At 40.4% G+C, this 21,572-nt stretch overlaps 2 protein-coding genes across 19 annotated transcripts in view; one reads left to right on the top strand and one right to left on the bottom strand.

The window, feature by feature from the left end:
* MYEF2 (myelin expression factor 2) overlaps positions 1-21,572 on the top strand; it is a 152,021-nt gene that overhangs the window by 9,542 nt on the left and 120,907 nt on the right. For 2 of the 16 annotated variants that reach the window (XR_005862550.2, XR_005862549.2), the window contains exons 9-21: positions 27-90; positions 762-863; positions 1,056-1,106; positions 1,182-1,250; positions 1,508-1,606; positions 3,978-4,049; positions 4,946-5,148; positions 5,255-5,306; positions 7,560-7,775; positions 14,576-14,727; positions 17,099-17,378; positions 19,069-19,145; positions 20,346-20,461. Coding sequence is in view for 14 of the 16 variants with exons in the window: in NM_001012768.4 (NP_001012786.1) it covers positions 27-90; positions 762-863; positions 1,056-1,106; positions 1,182-1,250; positions 1,508-1,606; positions 3,978-4,049; positions 4,946-5,148; positions 5,255-5,306; positions 7,560-7,723 (876 nt within the window). In the remaining 2 variants the exon portion in view is untranslated. Of the gene's footprint in view, positions 1-26; positions 91-761; positions 864-1,055; positions 1,107-1,181; positions 1,251-1,507; positions 1,607-3,977; positions 4,050-4,945; positions 5,149-5,254; positions 5,307-7,559; positions 14,524-14,575; positions 14,728-17,098; positions 17,379-19,068; positions 19,146-20,345; positions 20,462-21,572 lie in introns of those variants that run through there. The other 14 variants (XM_015291921.4, XM_015291919.4, XM_015291917.4 and 11 more) reach the window with 14 other exon arrangements.
* SLC24A5 (solute carrier family 24 member 5) lies at positions 20-16,376 on the bottom strand. 3 transcript variants are annotated; one of them, XM_040706313.2, is made up of 9 exons: positions 16,233-16,376; positions 15,976-16,152; positions 14,797-14,880; positions 14,604-14,707; positions 14,181-14,281; positions 13,190-13,473; positions 12,269-12,475; positions 9,326-9,427; positions 20-169 (listed from the first exon to the last, which is right to left on the bottom strand). In XM_040706313.2, exons 1-9 carry the CDS (start codon positions 16,351-16,353, stop codon positions 108-110), a joined length of 1,242 nt encoding a protein of 413 aa, XP_040562247.1. In that variant the 5' UTR covers positions 16,354-16,376; the 3' UTR covers positions 20-107. The 3 variants fall into 3 exon arrangements, with proteins under 3 accessions (XP_040562247.1, XP_040562246.1, NP_001033586.3); XM_040706312.2 differs by lacking the exon at positions 20-169 and adding an exon at positions 3,500-4,324; NM_001038497.3 differs by lacking the exon at positions 20-169 and adding an exon at positions 8,345-8,768.

The raw sequence follows: 21,572 nt of genomic DNA, 5'->3' as shown, positions 1-21,572 counted from the left end.
AGCATAGCATCCTTGTTTTTAATCAGGATGACAAATCAGTCCCTCACGAAGATTTCCGTGTTGTGGACAGCAAAGCTTCTCAGTTACCTCGTGAGTACACTGTTTTTTCACTCTTTGCACTTGTGTATGTTTCTTTGAAAGTACTGCCTCCTACTCATTTCCATGGAAACTGCAAAAGATACAAAGGAGCACAATAATGCTATTTGATAGAGCAAATTCTCAACTACAAAGCACTTTCTTTTTTACATCGTTGCTGCCATTAGCTGTGCATTTTGTGCTTGTAAAAATTTCCATGGCCATCCGAAATGTGGCTTATCTTTCATATTGCTGTCGCCACTGCTGAAATACACCACCGCCTTCTTGCTATGCTGTTTGGTCTCTGTAAACATTCAGCTAGTGTCAGTGACTGCCAACGGGTGCTATTTTTTCTGCATGGGGGAATTCACTGACACACCTTTCCTTCATATACACTTCCTTGTCAGACACCATTTTGTCAGACTACCTCTCTGCTGCCACCTGTTGCAACAAAATGTAAGGGATTGTTGGGGGGAAGGTTCAACTTTTACTGCCATACCACCAACATCTTCCTCTGATGTCGTGGGCCAGTGTAATAAAATAGAAGGCATTACTTTCAGGGCAGCTCACTTAATATATGTTGATATGGTCTTGGAACCATTTAGTAATAGTTTTGCTTACAGCAGTGTCCTTATGCTGAAAGTCTTTCTTATGTTGATAGCTTTTATTTTTCTTTTTTCTTGAAGGTGGTCTTGGTGGCATTGGTATGGGACTTGGACCAGGTGGGCAGCCCATTAGTGCAACACAATTGAGCATGGGTGGTGGAATGGGGAACGTGGGTCCAGGAGGTAAAGCCATGTTCTTCATTTTTAAGTTTCAGAGCTCTTAAGTTTATAATTGTTATTTCAGTGCTTGGAAGAATGACATGCTCTTGTCAAGGCCAGCCTTGCATAGTGTGTTTTTTGAGACACTTCTTGCTCTTAGAAGTACATTAGGATCTTACCTGTGTTTTAAATGGTGTTTGTTTCTTTGATTTAAAGGTATGGGAATAGATGGTCCTGGTTTTGGCGGAATGAATAGAATGGGAGGCGGTACGTGCAGTGAATATCTTTGTATTATGTCTCTTTAAAATATTGGATAGAAAAACATTCTTGCTTATTTTACAGGGCTTCCTGGATTTCGCGGAATGGAAGGAATGCCCAATATGGGAGGATTTGGAGTCAGCCGAATGGGAGGTGGGTGAATTAGTTTGCTAATCTGTGAGCTTTATTGAAAGCTGTTTCTTCAGATACAGATGAGTAATGTAGATGAATTCAAAGGAAATGTGAGCAGTGGCATGAATGGAAACACAGGAGCTGATATGAAAGGTGCCTCTGACTGGTGGATTAAACCTGCTTCTATCTAAACAAGCAGCTATGAAACAAGTGTTGTATCAACATCAACTTAGATGAATATGACAGAATTTTTCTGGTTTGTGCATTATTCTCTACAGAAATGTTCCGTGGTGGAATGGGAGGAAACATGGACAGAGATTTTGCTCGTAGTGAGATGGCATTGAACCGTGGTTTTGGAGATTCTTTTGGAAGGATGGGTATGGTAACTGTTCAAGTCCCCATGGCAAATTTCAGTAGTATTGGAAGAGTTTTAATAGGGGGAAAAAATAAGAGGTGTGGTTTCATTTGGCCATCTTCCTCTGTCTCACTAGTTGTTATTATAAGGATGTTTATTAAAGGATATTTTTATGTGTTTATTATAGTTATCTCTGAAGATGGAAATTAAAATGTTTTTTTAATCTGCATAATAGAAGTAGTGATTTGAGGGAAGTATTTAGCTTCTGACTGTTAACTGTGCTAGATGTTATATCATTTGGATATTAAAACGTATATTGGCAATCCTGAACAAGCTGTTCATTCACTACCTTTGTAACTTCCAGGAGCCTTCTTTTGCAAAGACATGCTGGAAAATTGTTCTTACTGCAAGTCATGCAGCATTGGAGAGGAACGGTGGATTTTGGTTCCCTCTGTTTTCTTCCAACCTTTTCCCATGCAGCTCAGAATAGGATCTCCTGACCTCTTGTGAAACTGAGCCAGCTTTGTTTTTTTTTCTATAAATCCTTGTTGACCAAGTTCATTTTTGCAACTTTTTGCTTCCCTCAAATGAGATGCTCTTCTATGCGTATAGAGGTTGAGTGGCCTGGAAGTGGTTAACAGTGGAACCTTCTTCACTTTGCTACTACATTCTCACATGGGTGAATGCATTGTAGGAGCCAGCCTTTGTTTTCTTCCCTGCCAACCCCTCATCCTGCTCCACACCTCGGTTCACTACTGTGGAGGTGGAGGTGTTAAGACTGTAAGATTCATGGATTCTAGGAAAAATGTAACTTGCAGGCTTCTGGGGGAAGAAGAGGGTTGTTAATTTGGGCAGGTCTCAATGAAGGGTAACTGTTATGTGCTTCTCTACAACTACTGGGAATTGTGTAGCAAGTAGTAGGTATGTAGTATGGTTATCAGTTAAATTAGTCTTAGTGGCTTGGAATTAAGGTCTTTAAAAATTGAGTGTGTGCTTTCACTATGTGTACTTGCAGTATAGAATGAACATCTGTTTCTTCAGTGCTTGTGCAAGAGGACTCAAAAGTCTGTTACTTGTACTACTCCCTCTTTGGCCTAATGAATAAGTACTAAGGGCTTCCTCATATGGAAACTATTGGGAGTAATCCTGCTGGTGTTGAACAACCATAGTTTCTTTGGAGTCTCTCTGACAGCGTGTTTTCTGTGAGGAGGAAACTTTCTCCCAAGAGTCTGACAGGGAACCACTGATGCTGTTTTGAACTATATGCAGAAAATGAATCTGATGGAAGATGAAAAGCCTTTGTAGAAAATATCAGCAGTTACCTTTCATAGGTAGTGAAGTAGCGGTGTTCAGCCCAAATTAGCCAGCCATTGATTGGTTTTATCATAAGTAAAAAACAGAGATATTTCTTTTAGGGAGGAAATCAAGCAAGAAAAATGTAGTAACTGATGGCTCCAGAGTTATCTGCAAGTTCCCACTTCCTCGTGTATAGGTTAAAAACTGAAATGATTATGCTACCTATATCCAGAAACATTGCCTGTTTTTATAGGAAGCTCTTTTATCAGTCCGGTACCACTGTTAAGACTTGCAGTCTCCAGAATGCTGCTCTTGTAGAAACAAGGCTTGTTGGAATGAATTTTGTCAGGTTTGTTCCACAGAACAAATGAGAGTGTTTGTTAAGAAGTCTGCACAGCCCCTTTCTCTGTTTGGCATTGATATGAGTGTAGTTTTTTGAGTTTTTACAGTTCTAGAAGCTCCCTCAGGATTACTTTACTGAATCGTAGCACTTCAATAAAATCAGTGAGTTTTCATTTTTTTTTTTTTTTTTTCCATTAAACCCCACCTTCTAGGATCAGTTTCTCACGCTATTCTGGAGGTTTCGTGGTTTTACATGGCACTTTTTAATTAGTATTGCTTCCTTTCTCTTTTTTCCCCACCCATTTCTGTGAACTCCGCATTCAAATACAGTAAAGACAGACCTTGAGAGACAATTCTAGCTTTTACATGAGTTTCTTTAGAGTGGGAGAAGCTAGGGCATTTCTACACAGTAAGGGTCAAATAGGATGAACCCTTCAGCCTTGACAATGGGGTGGTTATTCCCAACGTGGGAAATGGCTCATTTAGTTTAAGGTGTTTGCACTGCTATCAAAGCGGAGAAAAACTACGTAGAAAGAAAATCAGGGTAACTTGCATCCTGTAATAGGGAAGGAAGAGGTAAAGTTACTTGCTGGGTATTTCCTATTTAGTTCATGTGACAATGGTGCAGGCTAAAGTGTTCTGTGGAAAAGAATTGCTGGGAAACACTGAGATCAGTGTGCTTTATCATTGTGTGCCTTGCTGTTGTCACTGTGTGGCAGTTTCAGTGTATGTCACTTTATTTTTTATCTCTCTAGGTGGTGCAATGATTGGTGTTTTTGCCGGAGGAATGGGAGCACCTAGAATGGGCCCAGTAGGATCTGGAATGAGTAGGTTTACTTGTTTCCATAGAACGTAGATGCTCAGGCAATGTAATGATACGGTTGTTGTACATGCAGTTGTTCCAGCGGATTTGTACTGCAGCGTTGTCAGTGTCAGAACTCTGTTGCTTGTGACTGCAAGTCTAATAGTTGTTAAAGCTGTTGTGTTCAGGTGAAAATTCATTTAGCGAGTTTTCCTCTGTAGTCTTTTCCTTAAACATACAGGTGTGAAATAGTTTGAGCTTCTGGTGTGGAGGGAGAAGTGATTGAAGTAAACTTGCGTTCTAGAAAAAAGATGAATGGGCAAAATGAATTGTGTGAACTTGATGAAGCTGAGCTTAGTTACTTCAGTGAATCTCTTGAGTTGGAGGTTATCACTCAGTTCAACTTTGTGTAAAGCTCAAATACTAAGTTTATACTAAGGCAAATATCTCAGTTCCTCAAGCTAGAGCATGTGAGAAACTAAAATCTTGCTAGTGGCAATCTCAAGAGATGTAAGAGTTAGAAGGTCCCTCATGATCTTGATAAGCTTGGTTTACATTAATTTTTAATAATGAATCCAGAAAAACTAGTGTATAGGATATTTGAATGCCATTGATCTTGGTTCCTTATGTAATGTACTTTAATATATTCCATCGGATGTATCATGGGAAAATCCAAACTCTTCACAGGACTTGAAGACATGTCTGTTCTTTGCATAATATGCTTTTTCTCTTAGACTGTCACTTGGTGTGGTGGGGCTGCATCAAGTGGGGCTGAATGTTTATTTTTCAATTGACAGAAGTGTGTATGAATGACTGTGCATGTCTAAATTCTTTTATGACAGGAGACAAATAACTTTTGTTTGTAAGATACTTATGGATTTATTACTAATAAAATACGTTACTATTATCCTCTTTCTGTAGGTGGTGGAATGGGCGGTATGAACAGTATGCCTGGAGGAATGGGGATGGATCGGATGAGTTCTGGCTTTGATCGAATGGGTCCAGCTATGGGCGGAGGCCTGGACAGGAACATTGATATAGACCGAGGATTTGTGCCTGGCCCAATGGGAGGTGCCATGAAGGAGAGATTGGGCTCTAAAGGCAACCAGATATTTGTGAGAAATGTAAGTGTTTGCTCACAGGGAAACTATAAGCTTATTTTGTGTGCGTGTTTCACTATGTGCTCTCTTTTGTAATGTTTTGCTAGTAATAAATATTTTTAAATTCTAGCTCCCTTTTGACTTGACCTGGCAGAAGCTAAAGGAGAAATTCAGTCAGTGTGGTATGTATGCAACTCTTACTTCTACTCAGCTCCACTGACTTCACATTTTGTACGATGTTCTTTAGATAAGGACAGTTTTATAAATAATTGTTAGGTTTGACAACACGCGACACTAAGGTACAACATGGGCTATGCTGACTGAGAGTGCTAGTCTGCTAGAAATCTTAACCCATTCTATAAATAAAGTTACCCTTTTTGTTTGGCTTTTTTTGTTTTCTGAGGTAGGAATTAGGTTTCCTCTGGTATATAACCAAATGTTTATTTTGAGTCAAATGCTTGTAGGGGTGTCAGTGTGTCCAGGCCATACATTATTTCCAATAATGGTGCTAAAGCAGAGTTAATAACTTTGCTAAAGTAGATCTTTTTAGTGCAGATAGGTGATCCAGATAAGCACATTTGCAGGCTGTAATGTCATTCCTTCTGTTATGAAATAAAAGCCCTTCTCCTTTGTAAGATATAGGAGTACTGTGAATATCCAGTAATTCTTTCTCTAATCAAACTTGTATGTAGAAACATGAGGGTGGATTTATTTTTTTTTGAAATCTCACTTTCAGAATGGTATAACTTAATGTAATTGAATATAACATTTTGGAATTAAAGAACTGAATTGTGGGTGGCTTTACTTACTTTGGGAGACAGGAAAGAAAGAATTTAAAATGTTCTGCTGATATCTAAGGGAGCCTCCATACAGCTATCTGTAGAGTAGAAATATTTTCGACCTTGCAGTATTAGTGTGAAAAAACTCAGTGTTCAAACGTATTTAGTAGTTACAGGAACTTAGCTTGCTTATGTTCCAGGACTAAAAGTTCTTCTTGAATTATAGCTAGATCTAGTGCACCAGCTCGTTAGAGAGAAGTTCCCTGTTTTCCCCCAGTTATCAGGACTGTGTGCTGCTGTTAAAATTCTGGGAGCTGGAAGTCATTATCCTAGTGTGATACTGGGATAATACTCTGATAAAGGACCACATAAACCTTCACTTCTTTTTAAAAACAAAACATGCAGCACAGTTGTTTAATTCATGTTCAGTATTAAACACAGTTATGTAAACTTGTTAATCAAGTTAATCTGAAATCAAGGTGTTGTTCACTTCTAATTTTGCTTCAGGAATTTTTCAGGGATTATCTTGGGTCCTCTTTTCTTGCCATCCACCTCCTGCCTTGATTTGGATGGATATGTGAAATAAGTTCTTGTGCAAATTGGATTTAACATACAAGTAGTTAATAAGAATTCTTGAAGTACAACTTCTTGTGCAGATACAATTGTAGCATCAAGTTACATATGATAGGAACATCTGTGTTTTGGTACAGTTATTTATACTCTGCCATCATCAATTTAGTAATACAGTTGCAGTTATGCTAAGGGATTAGATTGTTTTCTGAGAAATGGGTACAGGTGAATAGGTTCTCTTTTTTTGTCATAATTACCTAGGCAACTTTCAGAGTTCTGGAATTTTTTTGTTCTTTCTGGCTGCTGTCGGGTGCAGTGATTATGTTGAATGCTTTTTAAGACTGATAAGCACAAATATAAACAACAAATTAAACATACTAAGTCCATGTCTCCATATTTCCTTATGATGCTGGATTGAAAGCAGTTTCTCTCGGTGAAGGCCAGCCTTCAATTCTATGACATTTAAATATAAAAAGCCATGTATTTTAGGGGAGAATTTCTTGTTCCAACTGGCAAATGAGAGTTCAGGAGTGGAGTGCAACTCTGGCACCTGTTGCCTCCAGGCCTGAGTATCGAAACTTGAGCAAACACTAAAAGAATTGGAAAGTGCATGCTGTTTTTTTGCTCTGCAACTTCTTTGCAAAATTCCAAGACTGTTGTGGTTGGTTGATAACATTACTGTGATTGTCATACTGGAGTGAACATGGTGGGCTGGATTGAACTGTCATTCATTCAAAATACATCCATTAGTCACTCTCCTGGCAGTATGACTCCATGAATGAAATGTGGAAATTCCCCTTGGATTTTTAGTGTGCTTTGTTTCCAATTTGATGTCAAATTAAGGCATACTTCATCTTAGTTAAGTTTGGAGCAAAGTTGAAAGAGTGGGTCATAATTTGGATTCTTCACTGCTGTTCTGATTTGTCTCATTCCCTGAATCAGTGAATATGCCTTAAGTCTAAAAATGCTATTACTGTATGTTTCCCAAATTATATTTCATCTGCTCTTTTATCACTTCTAATTAGTTCTTTAAGTTTATAGTACGCTGAAGGCTTAAAATAACTGCTGTTTAACTTGTTTATTCAGGTCATGTAATGTTTGCAGAAATAAAAATGGAGAATGGAAAATCAAAAGGCTGTGGAACAGTCAGATTTGACTCGCCAGAATCTGCAGAAAAGGCCTGTAGGATAATGAACGGCATAAAAATCAGTGGCAGAGAAATTGATGTACGCTTGGATCGCAATGCATAATTTAAAACTGTGTTCAGGAACATTCCTATGTCTGTTTAGCTTCTCTATCCTAGTAAGTCATTTTTAGTAACATTGTATGCTTACAAAAGCTGTAAAAAGGAACTTTTAAATCCCACCAGCCTTTAACAGTATAGTGTTTAATATACTGTGATACTTGTTAACTGAATCTTACTATGTTTGGTTTTTAAAGACAATTAGCCTGATTTTTGTTGTTTTTTTAAGAGGCACTGAGCACCTGTAGGTTCCATTAGACTATGGGAACTTTGGATGCTTGGCGCCTTTGGAAAATTAGGCCAAGTGTCTCTCTCTAGTCATTCAGTTTAAATGAATGGTTATACTGTTTTTAATAAAATAAGCCATTTTCTCTGTTAAGATTGCATAGTGGGATTTGTTTAGTGTTTCCTGATTTTTATTTTTTTTTCCCCAAGCTCTTGTATCAACATTGTAATGTAAAAACTAGGTGGTTTTTTTTTCCTTCCAGAATTCTAGTTTTATGTGTTTGTTGTTGTCATACTGTAATTCTTGACTCTAAAGGAAAGGGCTCCAATTAGGCTGTGATGTTTTTGTTCTACTTAATATTACTTTAATGCCATGACTTAGTTCTGTAAATAAGATTTAGAGTCCAATGGAAGTCTTGGATTTTTTTTTTTTATTTGACTAAATGAAGAAACTGATCTTTTTCTCTGGCTTTTATTTTTCATCAGTATAATCACTGATTAAAACTAGTTACCACAGACCCTTGTAGGATTGTTCCCTATGATGCCAAGTTCATATAAAATTGATAATACAGTGAATACTAAGTAGAGTATAAGACAAATTGCTCCCAGTTTTTTATCTATTTTCCAGCCATTCAGGTGAATTGCCAGAAAAATAAAAACAACTGAACAGATGAGAGAAGTGGCTGTGTATGTCAAACCACTGCTGTTTACTTCTATGGGTTCGGATGTATTTATGAAGGCAGTTTTTATAAACCAGGGTATTCCCAGACATAGCATATCAAATACGTTGGATCCCACAATGTTAGACATAGCCATATCTCCATTTCCTGTAAAACAAGAAGTACAAGTAAGCCTGATTTGTTGTGTTACACAAAATTGGCAAACTGTTTTGGAGGAATAGGCTGTCGGCCCTCAACTTTATGTGAAGCACCCTTTTCAGCCTTCTTCTTTGCGCAAATGGTAAATATGATTCCATAGACTATGGTTTTGGTACCACAAGCATAAGAAATGTCTCCCTAAATCACTAGCACCCGCAGAGCTGCTCTTAAGCTAAACAGGATGATAAAAAATCCACAGTCTTGTTTAAAATACCAAGACAAGTTGTGCTTTGCAGCAAAGCTGTGACATGATCAACAGCAGATCATAGCAATCTTGAACACTGATCTGAGATACTGGGAGGTTTTTAAATGTCTGAACCGCAGCTCTTTTTTTTTTTTTTTTTTTTTTTTTAGGTAAGCTATCTTATTTATTAGTGGTAAACTTAGAAACTGGAGCAAGTTTTGAAGTCAGTCCTTGAATTTCTGGAAATGCTGACTAGAATTCTTTTGTCATAGTACTTTTTAAACACATCAGTTGGAATGAGCCTGAATACCAAAATCTTTACCTTTTCGAGCCACCAGCACACTTGCAACTGTGTCTGGTACACTTGTTCCTGCTGCTAGTAATGTGAGACCCATTACTGACTCTGGAATTCCCAGTGTTTCACCTGTAATTTATAAATAATGATAGAAAACATGAGTAAGAATTTTAGGTTGTTTCATCCAAAGAAATTTCTTCAGGCTTCCTTTGCTGGAAAAAGGATTATTAATAATAGTAATTCTAAAATCTGTGGAATCTGTTCACCAATTTTACTTGACTAAACATGCAGTGACTGAACTATGGAGTAATTAAAAACAAGAACAATAATAACAACAACAAAGTGTTATATTCCTCTTGTTCCTCAATCAAGGAACTATAGGATAGTAACCATCTTATTTACAGTTCTTTCAAAGACCTGAGTGGATGGAAGGATTTTTGTGTTCAAAATGATATTAGTTATGGATTGTCCTTTGAGATGCAGTTGAAGTTTAAATACCTATTTATTCCCTTTTCTCAACTCTAGGAAAATGTTATCGTTTTCTTTGGTTTGAGACATCTCATCATTAGCACTCCAAAGTGTTATGGAGCAATAATTCTTACAAACACACTCTTCAAAGAAATGGGGGGTGGGTGGGGACTCCAACGCATAATTTTTTTGTTAGGAAATAAGGACCTTAAGGGCATTACTACAATATTGTCTCAACCGCGTGGCTCTAGCGCTTCATTCCAATTAGAAGGAATTAGAAATTTTTCAGTCTATTGGATTTGGAAGAAGCAAAATGACTTTTAAGTACAAGTAGTGCTTTAGAAGGATGAGTTTCTTTAGATCAATACTGATTTAAATTTAAAAAATAAATAAATAACATTTATCAAAACAGAAAGCTGCCTGCCTGCCTGTATTTTTAGCCCTGTATGTGCTGAAAGAATACAGGTTTCTTAGAATACAGGGATTCAGATCATCTTCAAAATTGTTGTAGCAGCCTTTAGTTTTATGTACCATTCATGAGCTTCAATACCTTGAAGTACTTGATATTTCTGTTCGGACTGTTAAGTAATTAAAGCTTGTCTTACATTTTAGTTAACCACAGAAGTTTATTTTATTGTTGTTGTTAAAACCTGAATTCTTGCTTAGAGTATGTTGACACTACTAAGCATAGTTTTCTTAAAATAAGAGGCAATGTGCTGTAACTTAGGTCAGCAGTGATTAGTCTAGATCAACTCCATAAATTTGTTGGAAATCTTTCCTGTTCAAAGGGACTAATGTCATCCTCTTGTAAAATTTGTAGTGGTATTTATTTTTCCATTGCTTCTAATGTAAGAGATTGGTAGGATGGAGGGACCAATATGATCAGCTTTTATAAGTTAAGCAAACAAAGGTGAAATATGAATGAACCATGCACCCAATAGTAGTTTATAGCCCTCTGAAGTTTGAAAGATAGAATCTAAACTCAGGTGAAGCTGATTTTCCTTTTTTTTTTTTTTTTCAAATTATTAGATAGAATCATCTCCTAGATGTAGGGTTTTTTCTGGCAATTGACCATAAAGAGAGAATGGTCTTATTTTTCTAGCCTTCTGTTCATTTTGTGTATCAGTAGCAATATCTTGCTATAGTAATGAAAATGTCCTTGCTAGTAATAATAAAAAAAAAAAGTGTACTAAATTAGGTTTGCTCTTGACCATCAAAACGTAGCCCCCTGCGATGAAACTTTCGGCACGTTTGATAGGCCATTTTTATGCAACAATAGAATATTTTTGGGTCAACTTTCATCAGAGAACCTAGACTTGAATATATATATACAAATACATGTAATTTTTAGAGTTTTAATGTGTAAATAGAACATATTTGACCTTGAAGTAGTGGGAAAAAGACCCCAGTGCTGCTTGTAATGACTCTTCAGAGTGGACTAACACTAATGTGCTATTTGAAACTCCACTGTACCTACTTTCATATGAATTAGTGTTTCGTCTAGTAGATGGGCAATAATTTTCATCTGGATCCTGTCTCAGAGGCTTCTAGCATTCAGATGGTAAACCTTTGATATTTAGATAAAAACAGAAAATTGTTTGACCAAGGAGTGAACCTGATGGGTGTTGTATCCAGCAATGTTAGTAACTTCTCACAATTCTACCTTTGTGTAGGTCTGTGTCTGCACTTAACAAGGAGTTATTCACTGAATTTAATTTGAAAACAAATTTAAGATGCTGAACTAGCATAATACTGAAGTAGGATTAGTGAGTTATGATGTAGAAATGGCAAGGTTTGTGCTATTTCTCATTTAGAGATCTGTTTTCTGCTTGTTCTTAAAATTAAAGTCTTTTTTTTTTTCTTGAGCTGACTGGAGAAACAGTGAAATGGGGAAACCTTTAATACTTAAGGATATTTTTAAACTGTTTTTACATTCATTCACATCCTATTTCTCACTTAAATTCAGTGCTTCTTCAGCTTTTCTTTATGATACAGATTTTTAAGAGAGACACACACATACGGACGTCTAAGAAGTATATGACACTATAGTTGGAATAAAACAATACAACAGTTTGGGCATAATTTGTGGCAGTTTAGGTGTAGAAATAATGGATATCTTCCAAAAATCGGAACCTTTAGTTTCAGTCCTGGTGGATTCCATGTTTGCCAGACTTTGGCTTGATGAGTTTATTCCTGCGTATCTAATTGTTTCACTTCATCAAGCAATTCAATGAAACTATCTTTTTAAATATAGACTGTTTTTTGTAGCTTTGTAAACAAATTCTCTTTCACATGATGATAAGCAGTGAAAAATAGCTGAATTCTACAGAGGTTTTCATTTGATGGAAGGAGGCAAATGAAGCAGTCGCACGTAAGGGATTGTTTTAAGCAAAATCCGTGTTGCTATACTGACTGTTGAATGTGAAGAAGGAAAATCTTCACACAGAGAAAACTTTGTCAGCCATTGATTGGTTGCTTCAATGCAGCACTTGAGGTACCTACCTGCTATTGTTATCATCCACACAAGCACGTAAGTTATTGCAGAAATCCATGCTGCTGACATGAAAAATGTTACCATGAACCAATTCCTCCAAAACCGTCTTCTGCAATCTGGTGTAGTCAAGTAGAGTAGCGTAGTAATTGGAAGGGATAACACCCAAAGAATTCTCTTCATATCTTCTTCAGGCATGGTGAAGACACTTGGATGATCTGTTTAAGAAGTAACTGTTTGAAACTGTAGCATTAAGTTTGAACCTTTAGCACTAAGTCATACTATTAGCTTCTACTTGTGAGAATGCTGGAAAAAGGTACAAAAAAGTAACTGATGTTGTAACTGTTGTCTTACTAGTGCCTACATCACACTGGATTGAACTCTGAAATCAGATGTTCTTTATTACTGTGTCACTAGGAGACAACCAAGGTGGATGAAAAATGAACTTGTCTGTAAGGTTTATGCAAAATGTTTACAAGATTTAGCACCAACTGATGATTTGTCTAAGTGAAGAGGAAGCATGGTCCGTGGCTCCGTATTCCTTCTGCTATAGCGCATATTTTGGGTTACGAACTGGCCAATGTCATGAAAAACAGGATGTATTAGTACAGTAGCAGTGTGTCTTTCAGCTGATACTGCATTTTACAAACTGAGTTGCTGGGAACTTTCAAATGTGCACAGCAGCAAATGATGGAAGTTCTGTTACTGGCACAAATAAGCAACTGTCCTAGCATTGCTCTAGCAACTAACTTCATATAAAATCACAACTACAACCTTACTTAACATTATATTCCAGCACAGAATAATGATGTACTTAAATACTATGATATTTTATGAGCAAAATCTTAGTAATATCTGAAAACCCGCTCTTTGTTAGAAACAATGTAAACAGACATAGAGATTGCTAGAGACAACTGTAAGAATACTTATACCTTCAGAGATTTCATCAAGCCCATGTAAGCTTGTTGAAAGTTGAGAATAGTCCAGCTCATCTTGAAAAATTCCACTATCAGTTCTTGACTGTTGACGAATTAGAGGCCCTCTCTCTTCCCTCCATCCAGCTAATGGCTGCTGCTCACCACTCTGTTCCGTAGCTTTTGTAAAACACGAACAGCAGGGACTGAGCTTTTTCATGAGGCACCGGTTGATTTTAATGTCAAAACATAGTACCAGAATATAACACCCATATATTAATAATAAGGAAGCACTTTCATACCTAGAATTAAAATAATAATAATAATTACATAATGTGTAATATAGATTAATATATAATAAATAACTAAAGTGACTGACATGGGAAGACAAAAAAAAATTGCATGAGTAGTGAAAGGAAAAAACAAAAGCATCTTTTTGCACTTGTATGGGCAATGTCATGGAAGTTTGTAAGTTTCTTCATGTCTTTCAGCAGTTTGATTAATTCCCCTCCCCTGCAGAATCTTGTCTGTGTATTGTATAGCTGCATGTTTTCCAGGGGAACTTACTGAACAACTGATGTTTGCAAAACTGAGTCTTATGTGATGGTTAAAGAGGGGAACAGAGTGTGTTATTTTGAGTTTCAGTAGTGATGGAAGAGAGCTGACATCAGAAAGTCGTGATCTACTTCTGACAGAGAAATGTTTTTCTTAATGGTAACGCTATTAAGGAAAGGCTCTAAAAGAAGTAAACTATGAAGACTAACTGCTATGCCAGAACAGGTCAGATAGAAGTTGTGAAGTTTGTACAAAGAAACCTATGCAGACCAGACTTTATAAATATGCAGGGTTTGAATGGTTAGGTAACAATCTTTACAAGCATTGTGACTTTCTACGTTTTTAAAGCCAACAGGATGTATATTTCTGTTAGTGAAGGCAGCTGAAGTTTGTTTTTTAACACTGTTTCACTAATCTCCAGTCAATGGTAATTAAACACTACTCATGCTCTTACCAGTAAATTCTGCTGTCAGATATCATCGCAAGGACCGCCGCTGCACTAATTGTATATGCCAGGCAGTCTCTAAACAGCGGCCAACAGGATAGCCTCGAAACCTGCAGATCACAGATTCATTTACATTTTTTTTAAATGTGTCTGTAATACTTTCACTAAGTGCTGTAAATGCTGCATCGGTATGTTGTTTCTATATTATGTAAAAATTTAAGGTTCTTAGGAATGACTCAAGTATGATATTTAACAACTTAGTGTTTTTAAAAACTTTCATAGCAACTTATCTTAAATCTGATTACATGCTGGTTTTGCTACGAAATAATAAACTTGACGGTTGTCATAGTAAGTCTCTCTTGACTTTTGTTGGCAAAGCAGAAAGGTAACCATTTGGCTCTCAGGTGCAGAACTATCCAAGGTGCTTCTTACCACGCTAGAGAGCAGCCCGCATGCTGCACAAATCCCAAGAAGATTGTAGATGGCTGATCCAAGGATGGTGCTGACGCCAATGTCTCCTTTTGTCACGAAGACTCCTACAGCGAAAATGACTCTGGTATGTTCCTCTTTGACATGCAAGGTAAAGAGTTCTAGTTTACGAGGAGTCAGAGCGTGTCTCTCTTACCTAGAAAAGCAGTGACGAGCTCTGGGGCAGAGCTTCCAGCAGCCATAAAAGTTGCTCCAGCAACATCCTGAGAGAGGCCAAGGCCTGAGGATAGAGTGAAAGAATTGCTTTACAAAAATTTAAAAAACCCAAATAGTTCAGTAGTCTTACATTAGTATGTAATGTTTGAAGCTACTTCAATTTACCGGAATGAACTCTGCTCGCTTTCATACAGTTAATGCAATTATTTGAAACGTCTAAACCGTTGCAAATGTAGCCTTGTTAATTGAGCTAACTTGTTCCCAACATTTAAATACTGGAAAAGGAGCACTGGTAACAGAAAGCATTACAGTATGATCTTAAAAGGTAACATAGGCATGTTTATGTAGGCCTTAATGCTGTTTCATGAGGATAAAAATGGTGGGGAGGTTCCTTGGACTAGTGTGGTAACACTTAGTGATGATTCAAGTCAAGTCTATTTTGAGGGCAATCCATGCTCCTGTGTCTTAACAAACCAAAAATAGTAGATTTAAACCAGTGCTGGGATGAGCCTCTTCCTTGAATGCTGTGAGACTTTTGTTCTAGTAAACTGATTATGAAACATTACCTTTTGGATTGAGGTCTGCACTAAGACCAGGGAAGTATAGCTTACTATGGAACAGCAGTCAAACATGTCAATTTAAAAGAAGTATTAGCTCTATGGCAATGTTTAAACTTACATTTCCTGTAAGCGTTCTGGTCTGGAGAGCGTTTTCCAGCATCCAGGGATGAGTTTCCCTGGAGGATCTGTTCTAATCCCTTGCCATGAAGAGCCAGGACCACCTTTTCATTCAGTGGTCTGCTGAAGCCACGGGAGTTACTGCAGGATGGTGGGATTTCACAGGGCTGTTCTAACTGTCCCTTCCTCTGACATACCTACTGTGTGGCGGCAGCTCACGCCGGTACTTGTTCCCTACTTTGAGAGAAACAGTGAAACTTCAGCAAGGAAATTAATCCCCGTGGTTTCATACAGGAGAGCTGTAAGCACTTTGCTTTCCGGTACCGCATCGTACGCTGGTAAGGTGTGTGTGTGTGTGAGGAGCAGTGGGTTGGCTGCAGCTCCGCTGTGTGTGAGGAGCGCTGGGTTGGCTACAGCTCTGCCCCGCAGTGCCCCAACTATGAGCCCCTCCAGGGCTGCAGGGAAAGGGAGAACGCACTTACATTCCGTGATGATCTCGAGAGACGGTAGGAAGTAATCATCGCATACGATGGACGCGGCCAAAAACATGTAAAGTATAATTAGGAAATAGATAACGATTCCTCCATCCTTTCTCTCCTGCGGTGTAAAAAATCCCTCAGGAAACTCAGACGAAGGGGGAACGCAATCCGTCCTGTTCTCTGAAAAGCGAGGACAGAGCCGTTACACCGGAGCGGGGGGGGGCGGACGGCAGGTGCACGGCTCGCGCCCCCCGCCCCACCTGTGTCCGTTGGCGGGCGCTGCGCTCGCGCCCCCCGCGGCTTCCAGCCCCACAGCGCCAGCAGCAGCAGCGGCAGCAGCGCCGACCGCCGCCTCCACAGCCCTCCCGCCCTCGCCTGCATCTCGGCGGCCCCGGAGCGGCTCTGAGGGCGGGATGGGAAGAGGCAGCCGGGGTTAGGGCTGGGAGGACCACGTGACGCCGGGCTGCACGAGCCCCCTGCTCGCCCTCCTGAGGTAGAGCCGTTCAGGGAGAGCAAGGCTGAGCGCGGCCGCGCAGCCCCTCCCTCCCTTCAGCCCGGTTGACTAACGTTCTTTGTCTGGTGACCTTTCCGCGGCGAAGTCATGTGTGTAATTGAGGATTAAACGGTAAAATGCAGTCTTTTTGCAGGATGGCTTTGCAGGGCCGTCCCCCACTCCCACAGAAGGAGTTCGTTTTCCACTGAGTCCCTCTCAGACGTCTCTCCACAGACACCTTCCATCCCATAATGCACGATGACGTTCGGAGGTGCCCACGTTCTACTCATTGCTCGTTAGACGTTGGGCTGGTGCTCACACTGGTGAGAAACAAGTGCAAATGGGAGAACAGCATGCTCCACTGCACCCAGTGCTCCCCAGTGCTCACTCCCTGTGCCCATGCTGCTTGCTCAATGCGTGACCCATCTCTGTAACACACAGCAGATGAGATGAGGTGATAAGATGGCTCTTCTGTGGTAAAATGGAGCAAATAAAAAACATCCCGAAGCCACCCACCGTTACAATACGAACACACGTTCCGGGAGAGAACGTTCCGGAACAACACATTTTGCAGCAATTGCTTTTGCCTTTTTCTGACCCCTCTGTGGCCTGAAACGCTTTTTATCTCAGTAGAAATGACTTCAAACACCCACCCAGAGTTCTGCAGGTGATGGGTGCCTTTCGGAGGACGCGTCCCCCAGCCTGTCTGAAAAGCAGAGAGGAGCGGAGCCGTGGCAGCTGCTGCTCCCACTATGCAGGAGGAAACCAACCGTGGTGGTTGTGGAAGATTTGCAGATGGGATTTTCTTCTAAATCCCACTTTCCCATCATAATGAGACAGTAGAAATTGTCCTGTCTAAATTACTGACGCCTGTTTCCCTACGTGGGACAGCAGAAAGAGCTTCGTTACGAAGGTAAGCGCCTTCCTTGCCATGACGTGCCTCTCTTCCCCCGAGCCCATCGTTTACCTGCTCTTACAACCCCAGCACAGCTTTCTGGTATCCGCTGTTTCAATTTAGGCATTTTTTGAGAGTGTGCTCCTTTTTTTCATGGCTTTAATTACTCATGAGAGCGCCGTTCTGATGGGAGCGGGCTCTCCAGCACCGTGCACTGCTGGCTGTGGAATTAGGAAAGCTCTGTCATGTGCTTCTGGGATTTGGAGGTTTCACTGTGGTCTATTTTTGCTACGCATTCAAGCTCTAATGCCTTTCTACAGGCAGCCCCTCTCCCGCACAGCTGAATCAAATCAGACCTTTGATTTCAGTAGAGACGGAAGCCTGCTTATTTTGCCATGAAGTTGGGTGGGGGGTTGCTGTGCTCGTGCTCTCTCTGTAAAGCGTTCCCCCGGAGAGAGCAAAAGCCCTAAAATCTCACAGCAGGAGGAACCATGTGCTGCATATCTGCATGTTTGACCCAGCATGAAAGTACTGCCAGGCAGACTGTGCTTTGGCCTCAGATGGCTGGCTGCCTGGCCTGGGCTTTTTCAGTCTGTAGGAGCATTCTGCAAAGCAGAGGTGAGTCAACTAGTAGTGCAGATTTACGTGTGCTGCCGCTGTGTTTTTGGCTGCTGTTAGGATAAAGCTCTTAACAGTAAAAATAATACGTAAATATATTTTTCAGAGCTTCCAAAGTGGAGAGAAGGGCAGAGGTTTTCAGGTTGCCTGTATTAACAACCTGCCACCCTCGTGCTGCCCAAGCACAGAACTCTTACAGGGCGACTGCAGCAGTTGTAGTTCTTTCCCGTTGTCTGTATTCTGGTGTAACCAAACTATTATATGTTCAAATGCCCCTTTTCAACCCAGGACTGTTTTATTTTACTACCACTTTAAGCAAAAGGAGGCTGGGCTGCCTAGAGGTCTGACTCCACCTGTATGCAATTAGGGTGCAGGGTTTGAAGGACAGGCTGATGGGGCAGGTGGGAGGAAACGTGCACTGGGAGCAGCTGCTCTGTCTCCAGGCAGCAGGTGCTCATTTTGCTCAGAGTGAGGTAGGACGTTAGTACTTACGTGTGGTGCTAAGGAGGAGTTTTTCTGTAAGCAGTGAATTTGCTTTGTGCTTTTTGAGTTGGTTCTTTTTTTCCCCACTTTCTTCATAACTTCAGCAGGCAGGATGTGGATACTGGGAGAAAAAAGCAGGTAAGTGTATCAGGACTGGAGGGTAATCCTGAGTCCTTGGTAGTGGAATCTGGTTTCCAGATGAAAGAAATGTAATGAGGTGAGGCTCTCTCAGCTCACTTAGCAGGCAGAAAGGTGCTTGGATAAGGATTTTAGTTTTTTGTCTCTTCTTTCTTTCTTTCTTTTGTTTCTTGGAGAGTAGTCCATATAAAATCAGCCCAGTATGGGGTTAAGTGCACTTGGACAGCCCCAGAGCTGCTAGGAGTGCATCTTACTGTTATCTGTACCCTAGTGCTATGGCTTCTGTCCCAGCGTGTGACCCAGGGCACAGCTATGTGTTCCTTGAGTGATGCTCTGTGTAAGTACACGCTAGTTATACTCCTGGTTGTGAGGCCTAATGTGTTGGGAAGCAAATCAAGTGAAAATGTCTTCATTCTCAACAAAGCCCCTAACGTTCTTTTGATAATCTGGCATTATCTCTATTTGGCAGAAAAGAAGCAGAGGATGAAAAGAAAGCTGACTACCTGGGCTGCTGCTGGGATGGGACATGCTAGAGCTTCTCAGAAGGTTGGTTTTCACACTGCTGTTCTAATTGTGCTGCTCATGTAGTTCCTTTGGAGACTACAGTAACTGTGGAAAATGGTGGTCTCTAAAAGAGCTGATAAAATACATTTTCCAACCCTGGGGGTGTTCAAATATCACCATAAGGTGATGGGATTGATACTTCGCTGTTGCAGAGTTAAAATATGTCTCTTCAGTGTAACTCTATTATTCTTCATTTAAAAGATAAATATACCTTCATTGTCAGACCAGATATTCCCCTTTGTCAGCATTTCATGGCTCGCTTCCTGGATCCAGATAGATTGATGATAGCTGTTTAATATTCTTTCCTCTACAACTGGTGATTTGAGAGTTACCAGCTCTCATGATGGTTGCTGTTTTTCTTTAAGTATCAGCTTCATGAGGTTTACTTGCACTGGTGTCCTGGCTTGCTTTCTCTTTCTCTCAAATAAGGCAGTGCAGAGAAAGCTTAAAAATGTGAATCTCAGTTTCCTGTCCTGAGGCAATTAAATACATGATGTTATCTTGGAAATTATATTTTCTTATGACTTGAGGAAGGAGTGGTGGGTTATTTTGTAGTTTTAGACCAGAATGTAGTAGAAATGCTAAGTCACAGCCTGAACCAGTAGGGCGCCTGGTAGGAAGGCAGGGCCAAACCAGGGGAGCTCAGGTGCATGTAATGGGCCCATGAAAACCTAATGAGGTTCAATAAGGCCAAGCGCAGGGTGCTACTCTTGGGTCAGGGCAATCCCAGGTGTTTATACAAACTGGGGAGAGATCTCCTTGGGAGCAGTCCTATGGAGAAGGACTTGGGGGTCCTGGTAGATGAGAAGCTGGACATGAGCCAGCAGTGTGTGCTTGCAGCTCGGAAGGCCAACTGTGTTCTGGGTTGCATTAAAAAAGGGATAGCCAGCAGGGAGAGGGAGGTGATTGACTGTTTATGAGGGTGGACAGTGATAGGACAAGGGGGAATGGTCTTAAACTGAGACAGGGGAGGTTTAGGTTAGACATTAGGAGGAAGTTTTTCACCCAGAGGGTGGTGGCACACTGGAACAGGTTGCCCAAGGAGGTTGTGGATGCCCCATCCCTGGAGGCATTCAAGGCCAGGCTGGATGTGGCTCTGCGCAGCCTGGTCTGGTGGTTGGTGACCCTGCACATAGCAGGGGGGTTGAAACTAAATGAGCATTGTGGTCCTTTTCAACCCAGGCCATTCTATGATTCAATGCAATGCACCTGAGTGACCCAGATGTCGTTTAAGGGTTGGCAGTGGAAGCAAGAGCGTCTCTTGCAAGAGATCCTTGCCTACCTGAAGTCTTCCAAAGGTAAGCAGCTCTTTTCCTTCATTTCTGTATTTGTGGTTGCTGCATTTTGGGCTTGTTCTCATTTGCTGTAGCCAAAGGCTTTGCCACTCTGCTATTATCATCCCATTATAGCATTATACACAGAAAAAGGGAAGGGTTTGATTTCTGGCCATCAGATCACTGAAGTATGTGAAGAGTGACATTTTCTGCTGTGAATGCTTCAGGAGATCGCTCAACTGCAGTCACTGGTGATAACCAGAAAACCTGCTGAGCTTTGAAGGAATGGTTTGTGGGTGACCAATGCAAACCAGCTCTTCGTGCTCTGCCTTGCACATGTGATGAATGTTCCTTTATTGGCTCTAGGCTGTGAAGTTGTGAACAGTGTATGTGTTTAGATGGTTCATAACTAGACTTCAATGCTAATATGTCTGAACTAAATTCAGGGAGCTTTCAGTAGTGCTCTCTGGCTGCCTCTGGCCGTGTTTCATTCACTAAGTGTGAGTGGTGAGGTTAGTGGCGGGCAGACCATAAGGCATTCAAGCTATGTGGTCAGAGGGAGGCAGGTGTTTGTGGGGAGTCAGCTGAAGCTGCTGCCTTCTCTTGAGATTACAGCTGTGGAATATTTTTAATGTAAGCTGTGCAGTAGAGTCATCCCTGGTGAGTAGTGAGTCTTGTTTGCTTTGGAGCCTTGCTCACATTCTAGCCTGACAAAGGCATAGATTGACATAAGCTACCCATAGTGTCAAAAAGGATAGGAACTCCACGGTGGACGTTTTGCTTCCTTGTTCTCAAGATGAGCATTTAATGAAATAAGCACATTGTACTGTTAGCTGGAAAAGTTTGAATCTGTTCATTTTGGTGCCTGAGGATTTCTGTTTTCCCACTGGTTCAACTATAGAAACTTGTGCCTCTCATCCTTGAGCCCCAAAACTTATTTGTCTCGATTAATCTGTTCTCTCTAGTGGAACTGTAGTTCTGATGGTCTTAGCTTGTCACTGAGTGGTTTCATCAGGGCATCAAAGGAATCTCTCAAACTGAAAATGCAACTTTCTATACTTACTTTTTTCTGACTTGGGTCAGAAATGACTTCTCTGGTAGTATTTGAAATGCACCTCTGTGTTAACTGCTTTTT

Source organism: Gallus gallus, chromosome 10, assembly GCF_016699485.2.
Source record: "Gallus gallus isolate bGalGal1 chromosome 10, bGalGal1.mat.broiler.GRCg7b, whole genome shotgun sequence".
Classification (NCBI taxonomy): Eukaryota; Metazoa; Chordata; class Aves; order Galliformes; family Phasianidae; genus Gallus; species Gallus gallus.
Note: the sequence above shows the minus strand (reverse complement) of the source record. Positions and strands in the feature narration are given on the sequence as shown.